General features: G+C 50.2%; 1 protein-coding gene across 2 annotated transcripts; it reads left to right on the top strand.

The window, feature by feature from the left end:
* Positions 1-1,330: 1,330 nt before the first annotated feature.
* Positions 1,331-24,940, top strand: SPATA21 (spermatogenesis associated 21). Of its 2 annotated transcripts, XM_036348009.1 has the most exons (13): positions 1,352-1,459; positions 3,122-3,273; positions 5,986-6,205; positions 6,754-7,028; positions 7,411-7,459; positions 9,619-10,091; positions 10,470-10,558; positions 13,131-13,268; positions 15,573-15,644; positions 15,737-15,848; positions 23,156-23,331; positions 24,189-24,366; positions 24,883-24,940. In XM_036348009.1, the coding sequence occupies exons 1-13, from the start codon at positions 1,352-1,354 to the stop codon at positions 24,938-24,940; spliced, it is 2,100 nt and encodes a 699-aa protein (XP_036203902.1). The 2 variants fall into 2 exon arrangements, with proteins under 2 accessions (XP_036203903.1, XP_036203902.1); XM_036348010.1 differs by lacking the exons at positions 3,122-3,273; positions 5,986-6,205 and having other exon boundaries at positions 1,331-1,365; positions 6,969-7,028.
* The last annotated feature ends 347 nt before the right edge of the window (positions 24,941-25,287 follow it).

The following is a 25,287-nucleotide window of genomic DNA, read 5'->3' as shown; positions in this document are numbered from 1 at the left end:
TGGGAATCGAACCGTGACCTCCTGGTTCATAGGTCGATGCTCAACCACTGAGCCATGCTGGTCAGGCCAGCCACGTGGTATTGGACAAGACACTGAGCTGCTCTGAGCCTTGGTGTCCTGGCATTCCTTTAAAGATCCAGCACGTGAGATCTTCAGCTCCTCAGGCCGTTCCTGGGGGGCCTTACACGGGACCAACACAGCGACCTCACAGGGTGGATAGCAAACGCGGCCAGCATAGAGAAGGTCCCTCCATGGATGCTGGCTGGCCAGCCGTGATTTAAAGTGGAAGAAATCCCACCAAGAGCTTCAAGGTCACACGGTCTCACTGAGGGGTAGGATTCACCCCTAGAAAAGGGGTCCATGATGTGCCCATAGAAATGGTGTTGATGTTGCCTCAAAGGAATTCAGAGGCTGGAGAGAGGGCTGAGGTGGTTGGAAGCTCGGAAAAGAAGCAGGAGCTTGAAGGATGGGGTGGGGGGTGTTGGAGGGACCGAGAAGTGGGAGGCGGGCACAGAGGCTGGGGGTCTGAGGCATTAGGATTGCAGGAGTCTGCCTAGATTAAAGCAGAATGTTTGGGTAGGGGAGGGTGGTACGGCAGAAAGTGAAGTTAGATGGGAGAGGCAGGAGAGATGCTCAGAAAGGCTTTAGAAAGGGACGTGTCCAGGGCAGGGTGGGGGTGCTTTGATGAACTACATATTGTCACTGGAGATTTTAGGGTCCTCCACAGACAGATGGCCCCAACTCCTGTTCCTTAGCCCCAAGAAGAACTTAAGAGTTTTCATCTATAGCAGCAGCAACCATGATGTTCTTGGGCTCTCTTTAAAATGCATGCTAGCATATTAAAGGCTCTGACAAGTCCTGCAGGACAGAGCCTGTTTAATTTCCACTCAGCACACTCCAAACACATTTGGCCTACAAGAACCCTTTTCTTGCAGTACACCTTGTGCAACTCATATTCCAAAGAACACCATTAGGAAATGCTGCTGTAGGGGAAAGGGCATGGGTTTGCTGTAGGGGATGCAACAGGCCATGGTTCGATTCCTGCTCTGTGACCTAGTTAGTGTTGGAGGTTGGCCAAGTCACTTTGCTTCCTAGAGTCTCCTTTTCCTCAGAGTTGTTGTGAGAAGTAGGGAAAATATGTGGGTAAGTTGCATGTGGTTACCTCTCTGGTTTTGCTGTGTGCCCCTCCTGTGTCAGGCCAGGCCTCTTCCCCTGAGCAGGGTCCCTACATTGCAGGCTGCATGTAGACGCCTGGAGAGGTGGTTAGGTCAGGGGCTAGGTAGAACATTGATTGGATTTCCCCTGTGGTACCCTCGTTGGCCTTGGCAAAATGGACAACAGAAATGCCCAGATGTACATGGAGGATACAATCAAGTCTCCAGGGGCCCAGCCAAGTCCTGGCCTGAGGACTGCCAGAAAGAGTGCTGGTGTTGAGCCTGCCATATCAGGAGTCAACCAGGTAAGGATCTGTACCTCATGTTCTGACTACTCTCCTCCCAAGAACACCTTTCCCCTTCCCTGTCCCGGCTTCCTCCTGCAACTGCTTCAATTAAGACCCAGTTATAAGTGACACGAAACCCAGTTCAAATGGGAGTAGGCAGGAAGGAGAACACATCCGCTTGGGTAACTGACAAATCCATCAGTGGACTTCAAGTATGGCTGGATCAAGGTGCCGAACAAGTGTCTCTAGGCGCTGCCTTCCTCTGTACCATTCCCAGGCAGGCTCTCCCTGCAAGATAGCAAGTATTGCCCTGGCCACTCCAGGCGTACATCTTCCTCGCTTACGTCTTCTGACTTTAGCAGAAGGAGGAGAGCCTCTGCAAGGGTTCAGGGAAGCCTGGCATCATTGCCATTGGCCCAGATTATGTTCATGTGCTTATTTCAGAACCAGCCACCATGGCAGGCAGAGTGGCCTGGATCTCCTGGCATAATGGAGCCAGGGGTCTACTGAGTCCCACTGACAGAATAGAGAAGGAATGGTTCCCATAAAAAGGATGCTGGCTTCTGTTGCCAGAGAGATGCTGCAGGAGCAAACCAAGAATTGCTTATTCTACTAGGTGCCTCCAGCTCCCCTTATAACCTTTATTCCCCTGACAACTCTTGGAGGTTTCCATCCAGGCCCCTCCCCAGCCCCCAGCCTGCGTCCTAAGCCTTCAACGCACTCCACAGCCCCCTTCCATCAATTTCTTTAGTGTCAAGTGGCACAAACTGAGAGCACAGAGAAGACTCGCCTTTCTATCTAGTTACCCCAGAGCCCAAAATGTCACCATAAAAAAGGTCAACATTCCCTTGGGTGAAGTATCACCCCCTCTCTGTAGCCCCTGATATAAATCATGGCTTCGCTTGGGGGCAGAAGAGGGTCTGAGGGGGTCTAGAAGGGAGGCTGAGGCAAACATTCAAGGCTTCCTTCACGCCCCCATTCATTTTCCAACAGCACAGTCATGGGGTCCAGCTCCCCCACTCAACCAACCACGTGACCTTGGGCATGGCACTGCACCCCTTTGAGCCCCACTGTTCATGTGTGTCATGGTGAGGACCAACTGGGTGACATTTTTGGGGTACCTGGCACAGGCCCTGCCTTCTGGTAGGCGCCCTTAGTGTTGGCTCACATCAGAATCTTATGTCACTTATCATCGAGTGATGGATGAGCTGGGTTGTCTGGATTTTGCTGACTCAGGTGAGGCTTGGAGCCGGCTCCATGTCACTGGCTCAAGGTCACCCAGCTAGGAGTGACAGACCAAGCGGGGCACCAGAGCCCAGTTTCAGAGCCTGAGCTCTGAAATGGTGGAAACTGTGGAAGCCTCACTGGGACCTCGTGAGGGTCCCCAAGTCCCCCAGGTGCTCTGTCAAGCCTTCCTAGGCAGGAGACCCTCAGCCCAGGTAATACTCAGGACCCCAGGTTTCTGTCAGAGCTGAGTACTGCTCGTACTGCTCGACAGCCGCTCAGCTTGGCTGGCTCTGCACCCAGCCTCTCTCTCCCTGCCTCTTGTCTCTGCCCTTCCTCTCTCCAACACACTCCCCGGGTAGGCACAGAACCTCCCTGTCCCCGAGGCCAGGAGGCCGCCCAGGAGTGGGGGGTATCCCTCCAGAATGGGTGCTCACAAGAGCATCTTTGTTCCAGGTGGAGTTTCCAGATGCTGCAGGGATGGGCAGTGGGAGGGAGCCCTCGCCGGCCCCAGAAAGTCCCGAGACGCGGCCTGGACACAGAGAAGCATCAGAGGAGGGGCCTCCGGAGCTCAGGGCCCAGGAGCAGAGTCACCTGGCAGACCTAGGGTGAGCTGGGGCTTCCCAGAGAGCAGGCCCAGGAGAGAACGCCCTGTGACCCACGGGTGTGTGTGTGTGTGTGTGTGTGTGTGAGGGGGGAGCGCGGAGAGGGAGGAGGGAGTACTCCCAGACCAAGGTGGACCCTCCCAGTCACAGCGCCTGAACTGGTTCTTCGCACAAATCACACTAAATAAGTGTGTCAGCCGTTGTCTGAGCTCCCCTGTTGGGCCACACACTTCTGTTCTGTTCCGCCTCAAATTCCTCAGGCCTGGGGTTGTGCCTGGTGCATAGTAGATGCTCAATAAATATATATTCACTGAATTAATTTTTTTTATATATATATATTTTATTGATTTTTTACAGAGAGGAAGGGAGAGGGATAGAGAGTCAGAAACATCGATGAGAGAGAAACATCAATCAGCCGCCTCCTGCACACCTCCTACTGGGGATGTGCCCGCAATCAAGGTACATGCCCTTGACCGGAATCGAACCTGGGACCTTTCAGTCCGCAGGCCGACGCTCTATCCACTGAGCCAAACCGGTTACGGCTGAATTAATTTTTTAAAAAAGGAACAAAAGAGAGGCTGAGAGACAAGGAAACATACGTTTACATGGAATTATTGTTACTGTTTTCTAAATGTTGGATATATGTTTTAAAGTTGTCTGCAGTGAGAATGTATTCTTTCCAAAAAAGAGCAAGTCAAGAGGGAGCCAGAGAAAGGCAAAGTGAAAAGACTTGGGAAACAGTAATAGTGAAGCTTGCTTAGCTTGTTGTTTAAATTTGATTATAACCAAAAACCTCTAAGTAATCTCTTCTCCACGAAAAGTTAAGGGACTCCATCAAAGCCAGGTTTGAGTCCCTGGAGACACGTGCTGCATACCATGCTGGCGGAAATAGAAATTGTTTCTACTGGAACAACTGGGCAATTTGTTTAAGCTGACTTCTAGCCCTAGCCAGTTTGGCTCAGTGGATAGAGCATCCCTCACGAGGTCCAAAGGGTCCCGGGTTTGATTCCAGTCAAGGGCACGTACCTTGGTTGCAGGCTCCTCCCTGGCCTGAGCCCTGGTCAAGGCATGTGCAGGAGGCAACCAATCGATGTGTTTCTCTCACATCGATGTTTCTCTCTGTCTTTCCCTTTCTCTTCCACTCTCCCTAAAAATCAATGGGAAAATATCTTCGGGTGAGGATTAACAAAAAATAAATAAACTGACTTCTAACCATCTTTCACCCATTTCCAGAAATATGCCCTAAGGAAATCACTGGAGAGTCAGGCAAAGTTTTATGCAGAAAAATGTTCACCATCACATTTTTTTAAACACTAAAAGATTGGAACTGCCCACATGCCCTAAATGCTCAAATAGAGAAACAGTTAAGTAAATTATGATTCTCTAGAAAGTCTATATATATAAAAGGCTAATATGCAAAGTGCCCCGGGGTGGGGGGAGGGTTCAACCAGGAGACTGGAAGTTTGATCACTCGCTATGACGTGCGCTGACCACCAGGGGGCGATGCAGACTGAAGGAAGGCCCTGGCTGGCAGCCAGAAGGAAGGCCCTGGCCAGCAGCCGGAAGGCCCCGATCATCCCTGATCGCTGGCCAGGCCTAGGGACCCTACCTGTGCATGAAATTTCATGCACCAGGCCTCTAGTATGTTTATAAAAGACTTTTTATAAAAAAGCATGTTTATAAAAGACTTTTGTCATGGGAAAAATTTAGGCTATACTGTTAAATGAAAAACTGTAGATGCAGTAGAATTTTAACCATGTGAAATAATGCAATTACTTGCAGAGGGTAATTAATTAAATCCTCATTACCAATATGTGTGTATGTCCACAGGAAGAAGCCTGGGGGGACTGTTCTAGAGTATTCGAGGGACACCCATAGACACAGATTCAAACCCCGAGCTGTCCCCTTGAGCTCTTTGACCCGAAGCTCGAGTCTCTCAACCTCTCTGAATTCCAGTTCCCTTTAATTTTTCTTAAAAAGAATAAATAATAAGAATAGTAAGTCCTAACTCCCTTAAACATTGACATCAAAGTGTTTATGATTTGGGGAATTCATGTCAGTCCTTCATCCATTCTCCCAGGCATTAAGTATGCACGCCTGCTGTGCCTGGTCCTGCACCAGTGCTCTGGGAACTACAAAGAAGTAGCTATATATATAAAAGCCTAAGTGACCATTCGACCGGCTGACCATTCGACCAGCTGGCTGGTAGCTATGACACGCATTGACCACCAGGGGGCAGACGCTCAACACAGGAGCTGCCAAGCTGCGGTGACTTGGCAGTTATGGTTTTTGGGGTGACACACCCGGAACCAGAGTAGAGGGAGCCCAATTCCGGGGTGTGTCACCCAAGAACCACCCTCTTGCAATCCGTGGACCCCTCGGGAGATGTTGGACTGCCCGTTTCAGCCCGATCCCCGCAGCCCAGACTGAGGGATCCCACCTGCCAGAGGGACCCCGCTCATTCTGCAGACGCCCTTTGAGCCCTGGTGCCATCCCAGGTGCAGGCCGGCCAGGAGGGTCAAAGGCTCCTGGGTCAAAGGAGGGACCATGGAAGGTTGGCTCCAGGGCGTGTCTGGCCTGTCTCGCCCAGTCCCGCCCTGCCCCGCCCCGCCGGCCACCTTCTAATTAATTTACTTTCAATGTGCAGGAATCTTCCAGTGAGGATATAAAACTACGCCCCAGTCCAGGAGCTGATAAGTCCCTTTGTTCTCCCAGGAAGAAGCTGTCATCTTGGGCCCCCGAGGAACGGCCTGAGGAGCTGCAAGTAGGCGAGGATCAGGCCAAGCCGGGAAGTGAGCTGGGGGTGCTGCCTTCCGGGGACTCCCTAGCACCTGAAGGGCTGCAGCAGCAGGGCTCAGGGCAGGAGACCAAGGACCTGCAGGAGAGACAGCAGAACCCCGGGACAGGGAAGGGTCAGGCCCCCAAGAGGTGCCAGGTAATGTTTGTGGAGAACTGGGCAGGAAGGCAGGGAATGACTGACCCACAGGGACGCGAAGGGGCCCCCACGCCCCACTGGTGCATTGTGTCTGCTCCTCTCTGTGCCGCGGAGATGCCCAGCACGCAGTCTGTGTGGGTCACTGGGATATTCCATTGGTCTTGATTGTCCATAGCAAGCCTTTAAGACGTGTTTCCAGGGTGGCCCTGTGGTATGTCAGTGGGTGCCTGAGGCAGGAAGCAGGTAAGCGGGGCTCTGCATACAATTAACATGGGACATGCTGGGTTCAACGAAGTTCCAACAGGTTTCTTTACGCCAGGATATCCTAGAAGCTGTGTCTTAGCTTGTGGGACCTGGTGAGAGATGGTTAGGGTACGGTGAGTGATTTTTGTAAACGGTGCGAGTGTTGGACCGAGGCTCGTTTTTGGCACGTGGCTATGCAATCATTCCAGCACCGTTTGCTGAGGACTGCCCTTCTCTGCTGAATTTTCACCTTTGTCGAAAATCGGCCAGGATGGGGCTCCCCATTTTGCTGTCCTTGTCGTCAGCCCACCCCAGGTCACCAGGCAGCATATGGGTCAGATATAGTGCAGACAGCAGAGCGTTCTTGCACCTTGGACTGTTGTGGACAGTACCTGGAAGACAAGCCCCTCAAGGAGGCAGGCACCCCATACTTTAGGCCACAGGGGACCCTGCCAGAGCCTGGCCCAGGGGGAGACAAAGACGGTTCTCAGGAAGCAATGTCCCGAATGCCCACAACTCCGGAGAAGACTGGCAACTCCTTCCCGCCATCCACGCCAGGACCTAACACACCCAAAGAAGGGTAAGCCATCCCCTGATGCGACCCCCACCCACTCCCTGACCCAGCAAGATGGCTCTTCTGCTGCGTTCCAGGTGAGGTGAATTCTAGTCCTGGCTGCTCCTGACCTGGTGGAGGGCCTGGGGCAGGTCATGGCTCTCTGGGTCTCAATGTCCCCATCTGTACAATGGCTCTAACACTAAAATTGTTTGTTCTGTGGGCCTGCACTTTATGGGTCATGCCCCACAGGGGGTGTGTGAGAGAATGGGAGCCCCTCTGAGATGAAAAGGCCAGGGGGGTGATGCTGGGATGGTGGACCTGAGGGTCCTGGGGGCTGAGAGAAGGGGGTGCAAGGGCCATGCCTTAAACTGAGCCCCTCCCCCACTGGGGTTTCTCCCTTGTTTAGGGTCAAGGCTGTGGAGACCAAGCCAGCACCGGGGCCTGTTCCTCCACCAGTAAGTAGAGCCAGAGTGGGGATGGGGAGAGGTGGAGGGGGGATGGGGAGAGGTGGAGGGGCTCCTGAGGAGGAAGGGGGCAGAGGCAGAAATGGGACAGTATTTGGAGTCAAACTGGGGAAGGTGTGTGCCTGTGTGAGTGTGCACATGCATGTGCATGCGTGTACATGTGTGTTTGCACATCTGTATATGTGTGCATCTTGGGGGGAGTGTCAAGGATGCTTTTACACCCTGGAACCCTTGTGTTCACCCCAGGTTGTGTCGCGGCTTTTCCCACACCGGCATAGATTTTTTCTCACCCATTTGCTCTCGATCACAGCATAGAATCCAAAGCTTCCCTGAACATCTGGGGGCTCCCACTCCCCTTCCAGCACCGCCTCTCCAGCTCTGCCACTTCCGGGCAGCCTGTGAATGCACAGTCCTCACCTGCCCCCTGCCCCTTTCTGCTCTAGTCACTGGCCAACCCCAACCCTGGCTAAACCAGCCACCCACTTACTCTCTGCCTGCACATGAGCAGCTCAACACAGCTGGAGAAAAACCCTACCTTGTTGATGGGCTTCACTCTCCAGCAATGACCACTAATGTCGGAAGCTCCTGGCAGTCCTCTGCTGTTCCCCGGCCATGCTGCCCTCCCCTCCGCCCCAGGATGTCATTTCACAACAGCACTCTCCTCGCCATGCGCCATGCGTCTGGGCCGGTGATCTGACCTCATGTGTCATTGAAAGGCGAGAAGCATCAGAGGAGAAAACTGGGATAGTAGCTGGAAGGTTTGTGGTGTCAGGAGACTATTTTCCTCTTAAAGAAGGAAGATAGCCCTGGCCGGTTTGGCTCAGTGGCTAGAGCTTCAGCTTATGGACTGAAGGGTCCCAGGTTAGATTCCTGGTCAGGGCACATGCCTGGGTTGTGGGCTTGATCCCCAGTAGGGGGCGTGCAGGAGGCAGCTGATCAATGATTCTCTCTCATCATTGATGTTTCTATCTCTTTCTCCCTCTCCCTTCCTCTCTGAAATCAATAAAATATATTTTTTAAAAAGAAGGAAGATACTACGGCATGCTTACAGGCTGATGGGAGCAATCTGGTGGCGAAGTAGAGCTGATGCTTTAGGAAAAGAGGGTGTGTGGCAAGAGCTGCATTTTTTTAAAATTTTTTTTTATTATTATTATTGATTTCAGAGAGGAAGGGAGAGGGAGAGAGAGATAGAAACATCAATGATGAGAGAGAATCATTGATCGGCTGCCTCCGGCACATCCCCTACTGGGGATCAAGCCCACAACCCAGGCATGTGCCCTTGGCCAGAATCGAACCTGGGACCCTTCAGTCCGCAGGCCGACGCTCTATCTACTGAGCCAAACCAGCAAGGGCAAGAGCTGCATCTTTGAGAGCAAAGACTGTGCTGGAGTCTGCAGGGCATGGCCTGGTTGGAGATGGGCTAGGGACAGGTGCAGGATGGCTGTAATGGGAGGGGAGGGTGAGAGATGGCTGTAATGGGAGGGGCAGGTGGAGGATGGGTGTAATGGGAGGGGCAGGTGAGGGATGGCTGTAATGGGAGGGGCAGGTGGAGGATGGGTGTAATGGGAGGGGCAGGGGCAGGATGGCTGTAGTGGGAGGGGCAGGGGCAGGATGGGTGTAATGGGAGGGGCAGGGGCAGGATGGGTGTAATGGGAGGGGCAGGGGCAGGATGGGTGTAATGGGAGGGGTGGGTGAGGGATGGCTGTAACAGGAGGGGCAGGTGCAGGATGGGTGTAATGGGAGGGACAGGCCGGACTGCTGAAGGAAGGAGTGGCAGTTCATTGAGTGCCCGCCCTATGCCGAGTGCTGGGTAGATGTGGGTGAAGGAGGCGGACAAGGCCCTGAGGCTATCTCTGGTCAGGCCACTTCCGGCTGCGTCGATCAAAGGGAAGGACACAAGTGGGTGGTGGGACCCAGAGGAACTCAAGACCGCGGCTCAGAGGGCTGGGAGGCGGCAGAGCCCGAGCCAAGTGCCGGGGAAACCGGGGAGGGAGCCTCTGGGATGCATGTGAGGTCTGGGCGACGGACTCCAGGGCCCAGAGAGGAAGGGGCCGTGCGGGGATGCCCTGGGCAGTAGGTGGCACCAAGGAACTCTGTGCGGCCGTGGGGCTGGCTGGAGGCCACACGTCCTCCCCCCATTCTGTCCCCAGGAGGTGAGGGACGTTGGAGAGAGAAGGGAGCCGGGCTGTGCCCCGAAGCAGCCGCGGGAGCCCACAGCGACCACGGGAGCCCAGAGCCTCGGGAGCACCGGGCCAGGCTTCATGAAGTGCCTGCTGGAGGTGGAGGAGGAGGAGGCCATGCATCGGAGGGCCGCCAAGGCCCGGGCCCTGCCCAACCGGAAGGCCCCCAAGACCCTGACCCCCGTGCCCACCTCAGCCCCGGTTGGCAACTCAGCCTCAAACCTGCCCCTGCCCCTGCCTCAGACCCCTGCCTCGGCCCCTGCCATGGCCCCATCCTGGGTCCGGTCGCCAGCCCCTGGGCCCATCCCTGCCGCTGTGGGAGCCCCTGTCCCGGCCTCTGTACCTGTCACGGTCCTGCCAGCGCCCACCCTGGACCTGGGCTGGAGAAAGACAGTGTTCTTGCACCACAGCAGCGAGAGAAGCCTGGCCCAAGTCAAGGCACGGTAGGAGCCCCCCGAAAAGAGGCTCGGAGCTTCTGTCCCCTTGTCCCTGGCATCTCTCTCCCAGACTCTTGTCCCTGTCAGTAGCCCTGTCTGCTTCCTCCTGTGTGTCCTCTCCACTTCCCCTCATTTCTGTCCTCCCTCCCAGCTCTATGCCCCCATATCTAGGTCTCCGTTCCCATTTCTGACCCCTTTCCCTCCCTTATGTCCTTCACCTCCGCCCCGCTCTTCCTCTGGGTCACAGCCTCTCTGACCCCTCAAAGCCTCGCCCAGGGCCCTGCCCATGCTGCCCCAGCTTCCCCCTAGCCCTGCCCTGGCTCTGGGTGCAGCCGTGGGCAGGGCAGGCGGCTGGATATGGACCGGCCGGTCTGTCCTCTGCAGGCAGGACCTGGAAGAACACTGCCTCCTAAACTTGTACCAGAACTGGGAGGCGCGGGCCGAGGAGCACCTCACCCTGAAGCAAGAGGAAGGTGAGGCCGGCCAGGGGCGCCCTCGCAGGGGCCTCAGAGCGCTCTGTCCTTTGGGGTTCACAGACCTGGGGTGGGGGTGGTTTACAGACCAGACCGCCGCCCTGTGCCCACCCAGCCCTGTGCAGTGGACCCAGTGGAGTGCCTGGCTGGGGGACCGTGCAGGGCCGGAGCTTGACCCAAGCGCGTACAGTGCTGGGTGGGGGGCCAGAACTCACGCCGGGTCCTCTCGCTTGGGGTCCAGTATGCTTCCCAGTTCCACAGTCACCCCGCTGAGTGATGGCAGCAAGCCTGCCAAGCGCTTCAGGTTTTGGAGGTGTTTCTGCCTCCCTCCACCCCCCCAGCCTCCCCTCCCCACCCCCAGCCCACTCCATTGATCCTCTTTAGAAGTAGCCTCCAGGGTGCTTGGCTGTCCTAGACTGGTCTCCATTTCCCACTCCCACCCCAAAATGTACAAGTTCTGAACACACCCTGTGACCCCACCTACTGAGCTGCAGGGGGCGGGAGCACTGCTTTCTGTGGGCTCCAGAGGTGGCCTCATCAGCCTGGCCCTAAAGGAGTGGGTGTGCGTCCCCCCCCCCGCCCCCCCCGCCAAACCCTTCACTCCTCCCAAAGCCTGGACCCTCTGGCCAGAGCGCCCATTCCTCTGCCTTTCTTGAATGCGCTTGCGGGCTCCCTATGACCCCCTCCTTGAAGTTCACACCTTCCTGCATTAAGACCCTCTAAGCCAGCGGTTCTCAACCTGTGGATCGCCAACCTGTGGGTCGCGACCCCTTTGGAGGTGGAACGACCCTTTCACAGGGGTCACCTAAGACCATCGGAAAACACATATATAATTACATATTGTTTTTGTGATTAATCACTATGCTTTCATTATGTTCAATTTGTAACAATGAAAATCCATCCTGCATATCAGATATTTATATGACGATTCATAACAGTAGCAACATTACAGTGATGAAGTAGCAACGGAAATAATGTTATGGTTGGGCGTCACCACAACATGAGGAACTGTATTAAAGGGTCGCGGCATTAGGAAGGTTGAGAACCACTGCTCTAAGCCATTGTTGGCTGGGCTTTCCTAAGTACGGGACCCGCTGCCCCACCTCCTCCAGTAGAGTTCATGGGCAGCATGCCTTTTGGCTTAGAGACTCAGGGTTCCCAGCACCACCCTCGACCCGACCTGGCGAGGAAAGAGGGTCTACGCTGCTCTGATGCTCCAAACTGCCCTGCATTTTGGATGATGGGATTTGCTTTTGAGATTTGTTGTGTGTTTTTCCTTTTTCAGTGTGGCTGCTCACAGCACATCACCATCGCCCAAACCCTAGCCAGTGGGTCGGCAAACTGCGGCTCGTGAGCCAAATGCGGCTCTTTGGCCCCTTGAGTGTGGCTCTTCCACAAAATACCACGTGTGGGCGTGCACGTACAGTGTGATTGAAACTTCGTGGCCCATGCACAGAAGTCGGTATTTTGTGGAAGAGCCACACTCAAGGGGCCAAAGAGCTGCATGTGGCTCGCAAGCCGCAGTTTGCCGACCACTGCCGTAGCCCCATCTCCTCCCCCCGTGTCACTTCTGTGTCAGAGGCTTACAGACTTACAGAGTCCATTATGTGCCAGGCACGGAATTAATACAGCCGCTCTTGGAGGGTGCACTGTTATGTCCATTTTACAGAGAAGAAAACCGAGGCTCAGAGAAGGGCAGGCCAGCTCTGGAGGCCAGGAGTCTGAGATCATGATGTTGATATGTTTGGTGTGTTCCGAGGCCTCTTTGCTTGGCTTGCCTCCTCCCTGTGTCCTCACATGGTCTCCCGTATGTGTGAGCACATGCCTGGTGTCTCTTTGTGTCCAAATTTCCTCCTCTTATAAGGACACCAGTTAGATTGGATTCTAAGGTACTGGGCCTTAAGGCTTCAGCATGGGAATTTGAGGTTAGGGACACAATTCGGCCCACGACAGTAATTCAGAGCCAGTCTTCGTACTAGGTCTGTTGATTCTAACCCGCATTTTGCTGTGAGCTAAGAAACCAGACACCACACATGCTCTGACTAGGAAGGACACGGCTTTTGTACCAGTTGGCACTGCTCTGGGGCTTTCTCGGCATCCTTCCTGGTCCTGTGCTCGGGTCCAGATAACTGAAGCCTAGAAGCCATGTCCATGCCGATAAAGGCCCACAGAGCACCCAAGTCAGAAAGGCCTGTCGGGTCACCTCAGTTTCCCCAATCTTACAAAAGGAACACGCATTCTACTCTTACAAGCCTGTTGTGAGACTTAAACGAGAACCTGGCTATAGAGAGCGTAGCACGGTGCCTGGCACACAGAGGGGTGCTCCTGGTGCAAAGCGAAGGTTGCTAATTAGCTTAGCTTCTGCCACACCAGCTGAGCCCTTGGCCTGACCTTGTATAGAGTGGAGGAAGTCGATGGGACCACACCCCTCCACTTTCACTCTTTCAGTTCCTTTGTCCCGCCACCTGGCCATGCTAGTAGAGGACACTGGGCAAGAGGGTGCCTGGAGGGGGGAGGGGAGGAATGGTGGAAACAGAAATGTCCCCCCTCACGTCACCCCACTCCGGCCCAGCCTTCCACAGTTACTTTGAGATCTTCAACGGCCCTGGCGTGGTGGACGCACACAGCCTGCAGAACGTCCTGCTCCTTGTGGGCATCTCCCTGACGCCGGCCCAGGTGGAGGATGCCCTGATGAGTGCTGACATTGATGGTGAGTGAGGGGAGGCTCCCTCCCAAGTCCCAGGCAGGGCCAGCTCCACGGGCCCTGGGAGACCTGTACAGTCCAGTTAATGGCACAGGACTCTGATGTAAAAGGCCCTGCCCTTGGTTCAATGCACTGCTGTCACAGCCTAGAATTTTATTTAAATTTTTATTTATTGATTTCAGAGAGAGAGAGAGACGTCAATTTGTTGTTCCACTTAAGTATGTATTCATTGGTGGATTCTTGTATGAGCCCTGACCAGGGATCGAACCTACAGCCTTGGCGTATTGGGGACAATGCTCTAACCAACTGAGCTACCCAGCCAGGGACAGTCTAGAAATTCTTAATAATGTTTTCTGCCTTTTCATTTTGCACTGGACCTGAAAGGTAATACTCCCTGAGCACCTACCTACTCAGTGCCAGTTCTGGTGACTGAGATGACCAAGACCTACCTCCTCACCCCAAGATGTATGGTGACCTGAGATCCCTTCCTTGTGGGCCCTGTGTGTGCTTCATTGGACATTTCCCTGTGATTTGTTCACTCATTTTACCAACTGGATGATCTTGGATGAGTCAATGAAGTTCACCAGGCCTCAGTTTCCCCATCTGTACAATGGAGCTGATGGCGATACCCATCTGTGCTGAAAAGATTTAATGAGATAATCCAGGCAAAGCATTGAGCAGACACCTGGTACAGAGAATGCGTCCAGAAGGCATTAGCTGCTAGTGTTACACATGGTTTGATTGGCTAGACGCAGGACGTGGGGAGCAGTGGGCTGTGGAGGGCCTGGGCTCCTGACCACAGCTTCCTCCATCACCGCACAAATGCAAATCTTCACGCTCAAGCCAGGAATTGACCCCAGCGTGGCCCCTTTGTGGCCCTTGGCAACAGGCTTCTTTTCTCTGTGCATCAGGCCTCATCTGTGACATGGGAATAAGAATTGAGCACCCCCAGAGGAGGCCTTTAAGGACTGGAGATTATTCATTCATTCGTCAGGTAGTTCAGAGAACAGTTGCTAAGACCTACTGTCTTAAGCCCAGAAGACAGTGCCGAACACAACAGGCCCAGTTCCTGCCTCCCAGAAAGAACCTCCATTACATTCCAGATCTTCTGAGTGTGTGGTTGAAGTATGGGGGTTTTTAGGAGAGTGTTTGAGGGCATCTGACCTGGATAGACCTGACTTCTCTGAGGACAGGATGGTCAAGGGAAAGTGTTAAGCAAAGGAGCTGGAGGGGGTGGAGAAAATTCTAGGACGAGGAAGCAGCCTGGGGAGGATGTGGCCCCTGGTGGGAGAGCAGGTTAGTGCTGGACGGTCTGGGCACTAGGGGAGGTTGGAGACAGGTCTAGCGGGGCCCTGAAGGCCAAAGTGGGAATATGTGTGCATATGTATTCTCATGCAGTGACTATCAAATGGTAATAATAATAATAGTTGCTGATGCCCTAGCTGGTTTGGCTCAGTGGATAGAGCACTGGCCTATGGACTGAAGGGTCCAGGGTTCACTTCCGCTCAAGGGCACATGCCTGGGTTGTGGGTTCGATCCCCGGTGGGGGAGGAGGGTGCAAGAGGCAGCCGATCAATGATTCTCTTTCATCATTGATGTTTCTCTTTCTCCCTTCCTCTCTGAAATCAATAAAAAATATATATATTTAAAAATAACCAATGATTTAAAAAATAATAGTTGCTGACGTTTAGTGAGCATCTATTGTATGCCTGGCCTGTTCTAAGCCATTTGCCTCATTTTATCTCCCATGAGATAGGTATTATAGTTATCCTCACCTCTAGTTGGGAAAACTAAGGCTTAGTGATGCTAAGAGACTTTGCCAAGATCACATGAATAGTCAGTGGTGGACCTGGGATATGAACTCGGATTAATGCCTTTGGATTCAAGTTCTGGGAGCTTGTAACTTTTGTAATTTTTGCCTTCTACTCTCCTGGGTGCACCATGCTTTTTGCATTGACTATACATTACTTTAAAAAAATGTTTTTATTCATTTCAGAAAGAGGAAGGGAGAGGGAGAGAGATAGATACATCAATGATGAGAGAGAATCACATTGATTGGTTGGTTGCCTCCTGCACATCCCCTATTGGGAATCAAGCCTGCAACCCAGGCATGTGCCCTGACTGGGAATCAAACCGTGACCTCCTGGTTCATGGATTGACGCTCAACCACTGAGCCACACCAGCTGGTCACCTATACATTACTTTTATAATCAGACTCAATGAGTAAATACTAATAATCATGCCCAGGTTGCCATGCCTGGAGCTGCTCGGAAGGCCCCTGCCCACCCTGTCTTCTTCCGGCTTCCACAGGAGATGGTCACGTGGGCTTCAAAGATTTCTTGGCCGTAATGACAGACACCAAGCGCTTCTTCTGCTCCGTGGGTGAGCAGGGATGAACCAGGGAACAGGTGGGTGGGGTGGGGTGCACCCAGGGCGAGCAAGTGGTAATGGCAGCCACCATCCCATGTCCCCAGAACAGAACGCCCTGACGGCTCCCCCGAACCCCCACACTCTGCTCTTTGAGATCCTGTCCCTGCTGGTGGAGATGCTGGCCCTACCTGAGGCAGCCTTAGAAGAGATCACCAAGTGAGTAGGGCTGGCTGTGGGGAGGGGGGGCTGGGGACACAGAAATAGCACCTAGTGTTTTGGCACCTGTTCATTTATTTATTTTTAATGAAAAATAACTGTTTTCCAAAACAACAAAACAGGTCCGTAAGAAGAATGACATTTTTTTTTACAATATTGCAAATCTCTTAACATTGGGCATAAGAGAGCTGGATTCTCGTATCTACTTCTGCATTCAATCTGTTGCAATATGTTGTTTTACTTGAAGTATATGAACAAATCTGGCCTCACATACATATGTAATTGGAGAGGAATATTTTAATAGCCTTTTCATTTAATAGCCACAAATGATGTGGATATTTTTCTTTGAGACTACACCAAATTTGACAAATGGTAGTGTCTTAAAGGTTGCTTGCAATCTGAAATCTGAAATCAGAGCAATGAAGTTTTCGGACTTTTGTAAATAAAAATGTATTGGTCAGCCTTGTAGTTTGAATGGGTCTTTTCCCATGAATGCTTTTGTAATATGCACTAGTCATTTGGAAAATACTGTGTACCTTCCAAATGTTGACATATTTCATTCATTTTTGCTGTTACCTGGGTATGTGTCCTGACTGGGAATTGAACCAGTGACCTCTTGGTTCCTAGGTCAATGCTCAACTGCTGAGCCACACTGGCCAGGCCAAACCTCCAGTCATTTAAACAAAAAAATCACAGGATGAAATGTACAGCATAGGGAAAATAGTCAATATTAGCATAATAACTTTGTATGTAACTTTGTTACTTGACTGATTGTGGTGATCACATCGTAAGGAATATAAATACTGAACCACTATGTTGTACACCTGAAATTAATTATTATATGTCAACTACACTTTTGATGTTGTTGTTAATCCTCACCTGAGGATATTTTTTCTACTGATTTTTACAGAGAGTAGAAGGGAGAAAGGGAGAGAGAAACATTGATGTGAAAAAGAGACGCATCCATTGGTTGCTTCTTCCCGCATGTGCCCTGACTGGGGCTGGGGATCAAATGTGCAACTCAGGTAACATTCCCTTGACCAGGAATTGAACCCGAGACCCTTTGGTGCACTGGCAATGCTCTAACAGACATTGAGCTACACCAACCAGGGTGTACTATACTTTATTCTTCATCATCATCATCATCATCATTATCATCATCATCATCTTGCTATCAGATGTAGCCTGCTATACATATAGACTTGGGTGAATTCTACTTTTCTTGAGGTCCCCAAAAATGTCCTGAGATTTTTCAGCTTGCCAGGAAGTGACCTTTACTGACCTATAAAACCAGGAACTCTGAAATTCAGGCACCAGGCAGTATTTTAAGCTGTACTTTCTAAGCAGTACCTCCATAAAGTCAACTTTAGTTCTTTAAAACTGCCTGGTCATATCTGATCTATGTTTATCATTTTCAAATATGACATTACCACCCTAGCCAGTTTGGCTCAGTGGATAAAGTGTCGGCCTGTGGATTGAAGGATCCTGGGTTTGATTCCCAACAAGGGCACATACGTACCTCAGTTGCAGGCTCGATCCCATCCCTGGCCCTGGTTAGGGCGTGTGTGAGAGGCAACCAATCAATGTCTCTCTCTTTCATCAATGTTTCTCTCCGTCTCTCTCCCTCCTTTCCACTCTCTTTAAAAAAGTCAATGGAAAAATATCCTTGGGTGAGGATTAACAACAAAAAACATGACATTAGTGTCAAAACCTTGATAACAATATTTTTCATATGTTCTATAACAAGGAGAATAGATTCTTATTAAATTTATGTAACTATATTAATATGAAAATAAAAATACTTAGGAAAATAAAAATATTCCAAAGAGTTTTTAATTCTAGAGCAGCGGTTCTCAACCTGTGGGTCGCGACCCCTTTGGCAGTAGAATGACCCTTTCACAGGGGTCGCCTAAGACCATCCTGCATATCAGATATTTACATTACGATTCATAACAGTAGCAACATTACAGTTATGAAGTAGCAACGAAAATAATTTTATGGTTGGGTCACAACATGAGGAACTGTATTTAAAGGGCCAGAAGGTTGAGAACCACTGTTCTACAGCAGTGGTTGGCAAACTGCAGCTCACGAGCCACATGCAGCTCTTTGGCCCCTTGAGTGTGGCTCTTCCACAAAATACCACGTGCGGGCGCGCACGTACAGTGCGATTGAAACTTCGTGGCCCATGCGCAGAAGTCAGTATTTTGTGGAAGAGCAACACTCAAGGGGCCAAAGAGCCACATGTGGCTCGCGAGCCGCAGTTTGCCAGCCACTGTTCTAGAGGGATCAGGCAAGGAGAAAAAGTTGTTTTCATTTTGTTTACAAAGGTATAATTTGCCAATTGTTATTAGTTATAGGCAGCTTAAATGAGAAAAAGGATTTCTTAAATCTGCAAAGCAAAAGGAACCAACAATGTTTCAAACAAAAAAACGTCATAAAATTACAATCATCCTCATTAGTCATTCTCATGTAACTGGTTTCTGTTCTTCTTATCTGGAGTTAGCACTTTTATGAATCCATCACCTTTTTCATCAGAATTCTGAAGATTCTCACCCAGTTCAGTGGTATGATCTTAAACTTATCAGAGACCTATAATCCAGAGTACTTACCAGAGTCTGGCATACATTTCCTTGAAGTATTTTTACCTTTAGTTAATTGTCAAGGCTTTCAGAGAAGAATCAATAAAACAATAACTGTGAATTAGGAAAGACTTAAAATGGCAAGGTTAAAGATCTGATGAGAATTGATTGTGTCTGTGATGTACAGTGTTTTAAGATAACTGTAATTATGACTGATAACATTATACCAAGGCATATCAGATTTCCAGAAATTTTTATACAATTTCTAGTACACTTATGTTGACATAAAAACACCCAAACCTAGAGAATTTCTATGAGTTTATTTGAGCCAAACCGATGACATATGCCGGGGAGCAAGATCTCAAATGCTCTGCAGAATGACAAATTTGCAGCTTCTTTTATGCATTTGAAATTAAGGAGGGGACGGAAGATTACATGAAGGTGGGAGAAAGCCAAGGCATGGATTGGCTCTCTTGAGGGTAGTTAAGTCTTAGAAGGAGGGATCTGATTGGTGGTTCACACATTAGCGTACCCCATGCATAATTTGCAACTTTCTCTCTCTTTGGTATTCTGATACACTAAAGATGGCCTCCATCTTTCTAAACTCCAATGTCTGTCTCCTTACCTAATTGTCTTCTGCTTGGGATATTAGTTCCTGCCCTGCAGTCTAGGAAGTACCTCCAGAAAAAATTCCAGGGAGATCATAAGGCTCACCTCATGGCTTCTCTCCTCTCACAGATCATTCTTGTGCTGCCTGCTGTCCAGTATCAGACAACAGCATCATATATTTTGTTCATGTACCTATTTATGGCACTAGGACAAGTTCAGTACTAGTTGTTCCATCATGGCCAGGAACAGAATTCTGTTCATTTGTCTTCCCCCGAGCCCTCTCTTTTTCAAACTGGATTTCTATTGATCTGTCTTCAAGTTTACTAATTCCTTTTTTAGGTTATCTCCAATCTGCTCTTAAGCTCATTCAATGACTTTTTCATTTTAGTTATTATACTTTCTATTCTTGAATTTCCATTTGTTTCATGTTTATAGTTTGTTTCTCTTTTCATTCATTAAGATCACATGTTCCTTCAATTATCTGAACATATTTTTAATAGCTTCTTTAATGCTGTTGTCTACTAAATCCAACATCGGGGCCATCTCAGGATTGTTATTTATGAGTTGTTTTTCTCCTTACTATGCGCCACATTTTCCTGTTTCTTTACAGTCTGGTGATTTCTTACTTCCTAGACATTTTGAATGATATGGTTTAAAAACTAGATTCTGTTATCTTCCTTTAATAAGTGTTAATTTTTGTTCTTGTAGGCAGCTCAATTACTAGCTGATTATCATGAATTTGTGTAGGCTTGCTTTTTTACTTTATTAGGGCATAATTGTGAAAAGTCCAGATTTCTCCTAAGCTTTTTAGCTTGGTAAGACTCAACTTCAAATGCTATTTCTCCTGGGATTTTAGTCTCAGGGAAGGTCTACAGTAGGCAAGGGTTGGCAAACTATGGGCCGCAGGCCACATACAGCCTGATCTATTTTTATAAACTTTCATCAGAACACAGCCTCAACCATTCATTTACATATCATCTATGGATTCTTTGATGCTATAATGGCAGAGTGGAATAGTTATTTATTAACACTTCTGTGATGGTGGAATTATTCCTCCTAGTACTTATATTAGGTTTTGCTTTACATTTCATGTCTAGAATTTTGTATTCCCTGATGAATTGAACATTTTATAATTTAGTCTCTAGTAATGCATTTTGTCTTAAGGCCTAGTTTTTAAAATATTAGTATGGCTATACCAACTTCCTTTTGCTTAATACTCAACTGATATATCATACCCCCCACTCCTTGAAGTCTTTCTTCCAAAGGCAAGCGTTGGCTCCCTCCTTACTTTTAAGTAATATGCATATACTACGATATTTTGGTTAGATTTTTAGACTTTTATTGACTTCCGATGATGGTAAGGATTTAGCTAATACAATTATCCCACCAGCTTCCCACTCCCCATTCCAATACAGCATCATTTTTTACTAAGTATTTGGGTTTTTTATTCATATACTACAATTTCACTTCCTTTTTTTAAAATTTCCTAAAATGGGTTATTGCCTTGTTTTGTGTTTTTTTTTTAATTCACTGATCATTTCTGCACCTTCCTAGTATTCCTTTTTCTTGGATGGAGGTATGTTCTAAATAATTCCATTCTTCTTGCTTAGGATTAATATCTTTTTAGGCCTGCTGTAGAACTGCCACCTGGGGAGCTTGTCATCCTGGGAACCCTTTCTTCCTTCCCTCTAATTAGGATTCTGTTTGCTGCATGTCTTACTCTTTTTTTTTCCTAAAAGGGAGCATGTTTGTCCAGTAACTTTTTGGGGTTATAAAGGCAATAGTACTTCAACAACAGGTATGCCGGCCCTCAAAATTTCTGTCGTTTAAGCTATAGAGATCCAATCTAAACTAGCTGTCCTATGGCAGTTGCACTGCCATTGTGGGATCTCCCTTTATCTTCCTTTACCTTTGCCTCTCTCCTGTGTTAGATCCCATTTTCTGCATGTACATCTTTTCTTCTTTTGGTTCATGCCTTCATTTCGAAAGCATGTGTGTTCTTCAGTAGCTTCTTGAGCAAGCATATGTGGGAGGTGAAATTTTTGAAATTTTGCCAATCTGCGAAAGTGTTTTTCTACCCTCAGACTTACTTAATAGGTTAGCTGGGTATAGAATTCCAGGCGTCTTAGGTAAGGAATAGACCCAATGTTCTATAGTTCAAACGAGATAGTTTATTCCTCTCTTATATTGACAGTCTGGAGGAAGCAGGCAGGAAGACAAGGTCCCCCCAAGCACCCAGTTTCTTCCCACCATTCCCTAGGTCGATCCTAAGCTAAGTTACCAGCAACACACCTGAATTCAAGCCCACAGGGAGGGGGAAGAAGAGTTGGGAAGTAGGCAATTTCCTTTGAAATTGTGACCAAGTTGTGCACACACTGCTCACGTCCTACTGGTCTCTGTGGGGTGAAGTTATTTTCTAGTCCATTTTTTATTTGGTGCACTGCCTTTTTGGGTCCCAGTTTTACACAGAGATCTAGATCCAATTTCCATGTGAGGGCTCTGGTATTCATTTTCTATTTTCCCTATGGGAAGCCCAATAAACCCCAAAATTCCAGGCCCCAGGGATAGGCAGAGGCCCTAGCAGAACCATCAGCTTAAGTCCTAAGAGTTTCCCAGCACCATTGTCTACAAAGCCCCAGGTTGTCTGGCCTCGCCACCTTGCTGCCCACATCTCCCCTTCTCCCTCACACACCAGTCTCGAGCCCCTCTTGCCTCCTTGCTATTCCTAGAGGTCACCGAGCTCTTTGCAACCTCCTGGCCTTTTCACATGCCACTCCCTCTAGATACCCATTTGGGTAGCTCCCTCCCCTTATTCTGCTCAGATGTCACCACCTCCAAGACTTTTGCTGACCACTGTGAGCAAAATAGCTCCTCATCACAACCCACTACCTACCTTTGATTTTCCCTTAGAGCACCTGTAACTACTGACATGGTATTGTGTGTGTTTTTTAACTTATGGTCTAACTCTTCCACTAGCTATGAGCCTAGGTAGTTGACTTAGAAAGTAATTCCAGTGAATGGGATGGGGAAGGGACATGAACAGCAGAGGAGGAGAAGCCAATATCAGGATGTGCTATTGAGGAGACTACGAATGGTGGCTCAGAACCAGTCAGGGGAGAGAAGCCAGTATACTTCAGCTGTTGGCTCCTTTGGTCAAATGTGGCCCCCTAGAGGTGTTTAATTCCCCTGCACTTCGGTTTGCACATGGATCAGAGCAGCTCTGGGGCAGGAAGCAAGGGGCTCAAGCCTGAGGCAAGGTCATGTCAGGCTGTGCTTGAGCACACCTGGTGGAAGCCCTGGTGGAAGTGGCTGCTGCGGCAATGGCTACAGTGAGAGGTGGGGCCAAAGGACCGTGATCAGGGACCCTAAATAAATATACCCTGCACCATTCTTTCCCAAGTACTTAGATGAGTGGTCAGTACATAGTAAACAATCCATTAACATTTACTGAATGAATGAATGAATGAATGAATGGTGCTGCAGTCTAGTGGAGAAAAGGCGCAAGTAGTGATGTGTTAAAATAAAGTAGGCTATGGGTTACAATGGAATAAGCACAGGTTATTGGGGCCCACAGTGGGAGCCTAGCTAGTCGGCGGGAGGAGAGAGAACTTTCTGGAAGAGATTGCCCTTAAGCGGAAATCTGGAAGATGATCTGGAGTTAATTGCACAGCTGACTTATAAAACACTCGCACATCTAAGTACAAATATCAGTGACAGAAATCAAGGGTAACATTTACCAAGCTCTTCCCATGGACATTGCTGAGTGCTTGCTGGGCAGTCATTTAACCCTATAACGTGTGGACTTTTTGATCCTTTTCACCCAGGGGACACCTGAAGCTCAGAGAAGTCAAGTGACTTGCAGTGACAGGGATAAGATAACCATCTCCCCTCATTTTACGCAGGGGTGACTGTGACTGAGGCTTAAAGCAGAGAAATGACATGCCCATGGTCACAGGAAGTAAATGGCAGAGCTGGGACTAAAACCCAGGTATCCCAACTTTTGGGCCTGTGTTCCTGCTCCAGAGCTGGCCAGACAGAACAGGCCCCCAGGAAGAGTGAGGGAAGAGGAGGGTGAATTAAACATGGCCAGGCTGAGCTGGGTGGGCACTGCCTCCCCAGCTATTACCAGAAGAAGCTCAAGGAAGGTACCTCGAAGGCCCGAGAGATGGAATCAGCCATAGGCCGGCTGCGGTCCCGGAAGAAGCTTCCCTGCAACCTGCAGCAGGCAGACGGCTTGGAAGTCCCAGAACGAAGGGTCCTCAGGATCCTGAACCGGCTGAAGCAGCAGAGCTACGGTGAGGGCCCTGGGCATGGTGGGGGCTCTGCTCTCCTGCACATCTCACCTCGTTCCCTGGGCCCCTACGAAGTCAGAACCAGGCTGACAGACATGGTTTCCCCCTTTTGGGTTAACTGTGTCAGTCAACGGGCTGACAGTCATTACCCCATCTCCAGCCCGCTGACCAGGCCTTCTACATGGACTCTTCCCAGTGCCTCAGCCCTGACCACAGGTTGGTCCCAAGAGCCAGGTGATCAGCGCTCCCAGCTCATCGATTGAGCACCCATTGGCATCACTCACTGCGCTAGGTCCTTGGCAGATGCATTAGAACTTAATCCCCATAATCACATATTTACCCCATTTTACAGAAAACTGAGACTGGGTAAGTTTAAGGAACTTGTCCAAGGCCCCACAGCCAACACGTCAGAAAGGGGAGTTTATACCCAGCTCTGACTCCAAAACCTGTGCTCTTTTTACTGGGCAAGGCGGCCTCCCCATAATGGTAGGTACCATTAGATTTCTACTGAGTGCCAAGTGATGGGCTAGGAGCTTTCCAGAGTCTGGAGTGTGCCAACCAGACTTTGCCAGGACCCATCACAGAAGTCATCTGCTTTTTTCAGCTGTTATTAGCTCTTATGCAGTGTTCAGCATTTAGCTGAACGCTTTGCACATACTATCCCTTTAATCCTCATCTTCCACAGTGAGGTGGGTACCACTATCATCTCCAGCCTACATAGAGGCCTGAAGAGGTAATGTGCCCAAACTCAGCCAGCTCGTAATGTAGCAAAGTCAGGATCTCACCTGGGTCCGCCTGCCTCCCAAGGCTGGGGTGTATTCTGAAACATCTCCCTCTCCTGTCCCCTCCTCCCTCGCCAGCTGTCAACCTGCAGAGCCCCTACGCCCAGGTGCCCTGCATCCCACTCTGCCCGAGGCTGGACAAGAAGACAGTAGGCCGGAAGCAGGGCGGCCAATACATGTTGGACCAGTGCACCCCCACCAACCCGAGCACTGACTTTCATAGCCTCTACTTCCAGTCAGGATCTCCAGGAAGCAGGTGGGTGCCCAAAGGGCCAGGGCCCCAGCCAGGCCCATCCACCTCCTTCCTTACTAGGCCCTTGGCCTAAGCCAAGAATCCATCCTTCTAAGAAGTGATGCCGGGGAGACTGTTGCTCCGGGGAGGAAAAAAGACAAAGGGGGGAAAAACTAACCTTTGTTGAAGGACTGTGCACCAAGTGGATTATTCATGAGTCAGGGTACTTACTTATGCCTTCCTGTGCCCAGGACTCAGTGGTACATATCATCTTTCTCTTAGGCTGGCACTGCCTGCCTTTCTCATCAGGGGGTTTAACACTCAAGTCCTTTGCCCAAGTCTGGTTCCATGTTAGGTGTAGCAGGAAACAGACGTAGCAGCTGGGTAGGGCGAAGCTTCCCCTGCAGCATTCCCCTTCCAGCGATCTGGACTTGGAGTCAGGCCCCTGAGCCTGACTGTTGGCTCATCGCTTCCCAGGGAAGGCGTCCTCTCCCCTTGGGCACATGGAGATGGAGCATTTCCTCCCACCCTTCTCCCCAGGGAACACAGCTCTGACGGCCGGAAGTGGCTCAGCTCTGTGCCGGCTCGAACCCACTGACCCTGCAGAGTCCTGACTCTGGACAGCTGTCTAAGACCTGCAGACAGACAGGTCACCAGGCAGGGACCACAGCTGGATTTTGCTTTTGTGGCCTGGTAAGCCAATAAACACCAAGAACCTCAGCCTTTGTGCCTGGTGCTGGGGCCCCTGCCCTCTGGGCACTCACCTGCTTCCTGGTGCCAGGAAAGACCCCACCCAGGTTCTCCTCCCTCCACTGGGCTCTCAGGGCACAGGGCCCCAGCTTCCCTTAGGCTTGGGAACCCCTAAAGCAAGATGTACCTCAAAACCCTGCCCAGGGTTGGGGCTCTGGCTGGACGTGGCCCTGTGTACTCTCAAGGACAAAGCTG

The sequence above is a fragment of the Myotis myotis genome, unplaced genomic scaffold (assembly GCF_014108235.1).
Source record: "Myotis myotis isolate mMyoMyo1 unplaced genomic scaffold, mMyoMyo1.p scaffold_m19_p_2, whole genome shotgun sequence".
In the NCBI taxonomy this organism is placed as follows: Eukaryota; Metazoa; Chordata; class Mammalia; order Chiroptera; family Vespertilionidae; genus Myotis; species Myotis myotis.
This window is presented reverse-complemented; position numbering and strand designations above follow the sequence as displayed.

What these genes read in the sequence shown, in the direction of transcription:
- SPATA21 (XM_036348009.1), top strand. Translation starts at nt 1,352, where the DNA reads ATGTACATGGAGGATACAATCAAGTCTCCAGGGGCCCAGCCAAGTCCT. An exon ending in CGGGGCCTGTTCCTCCACCA is followed by an intron (nt 7,460 to 9,618) that starts GTAAGTAGAGCC and finishes TTCTGTCCCCAG; the next exon opens with GAGGTGAGGGACGTTGGAGA. An exon ending in CACCCTGAAGCAAGAGGAAG is followed by an intron (nt 10,559 to 13,130) that starts GTGAGGCCGGCC and finishes ACTCCGGCCCAG; the next exon opens with CCTTCCACAGTTACTTTGAG.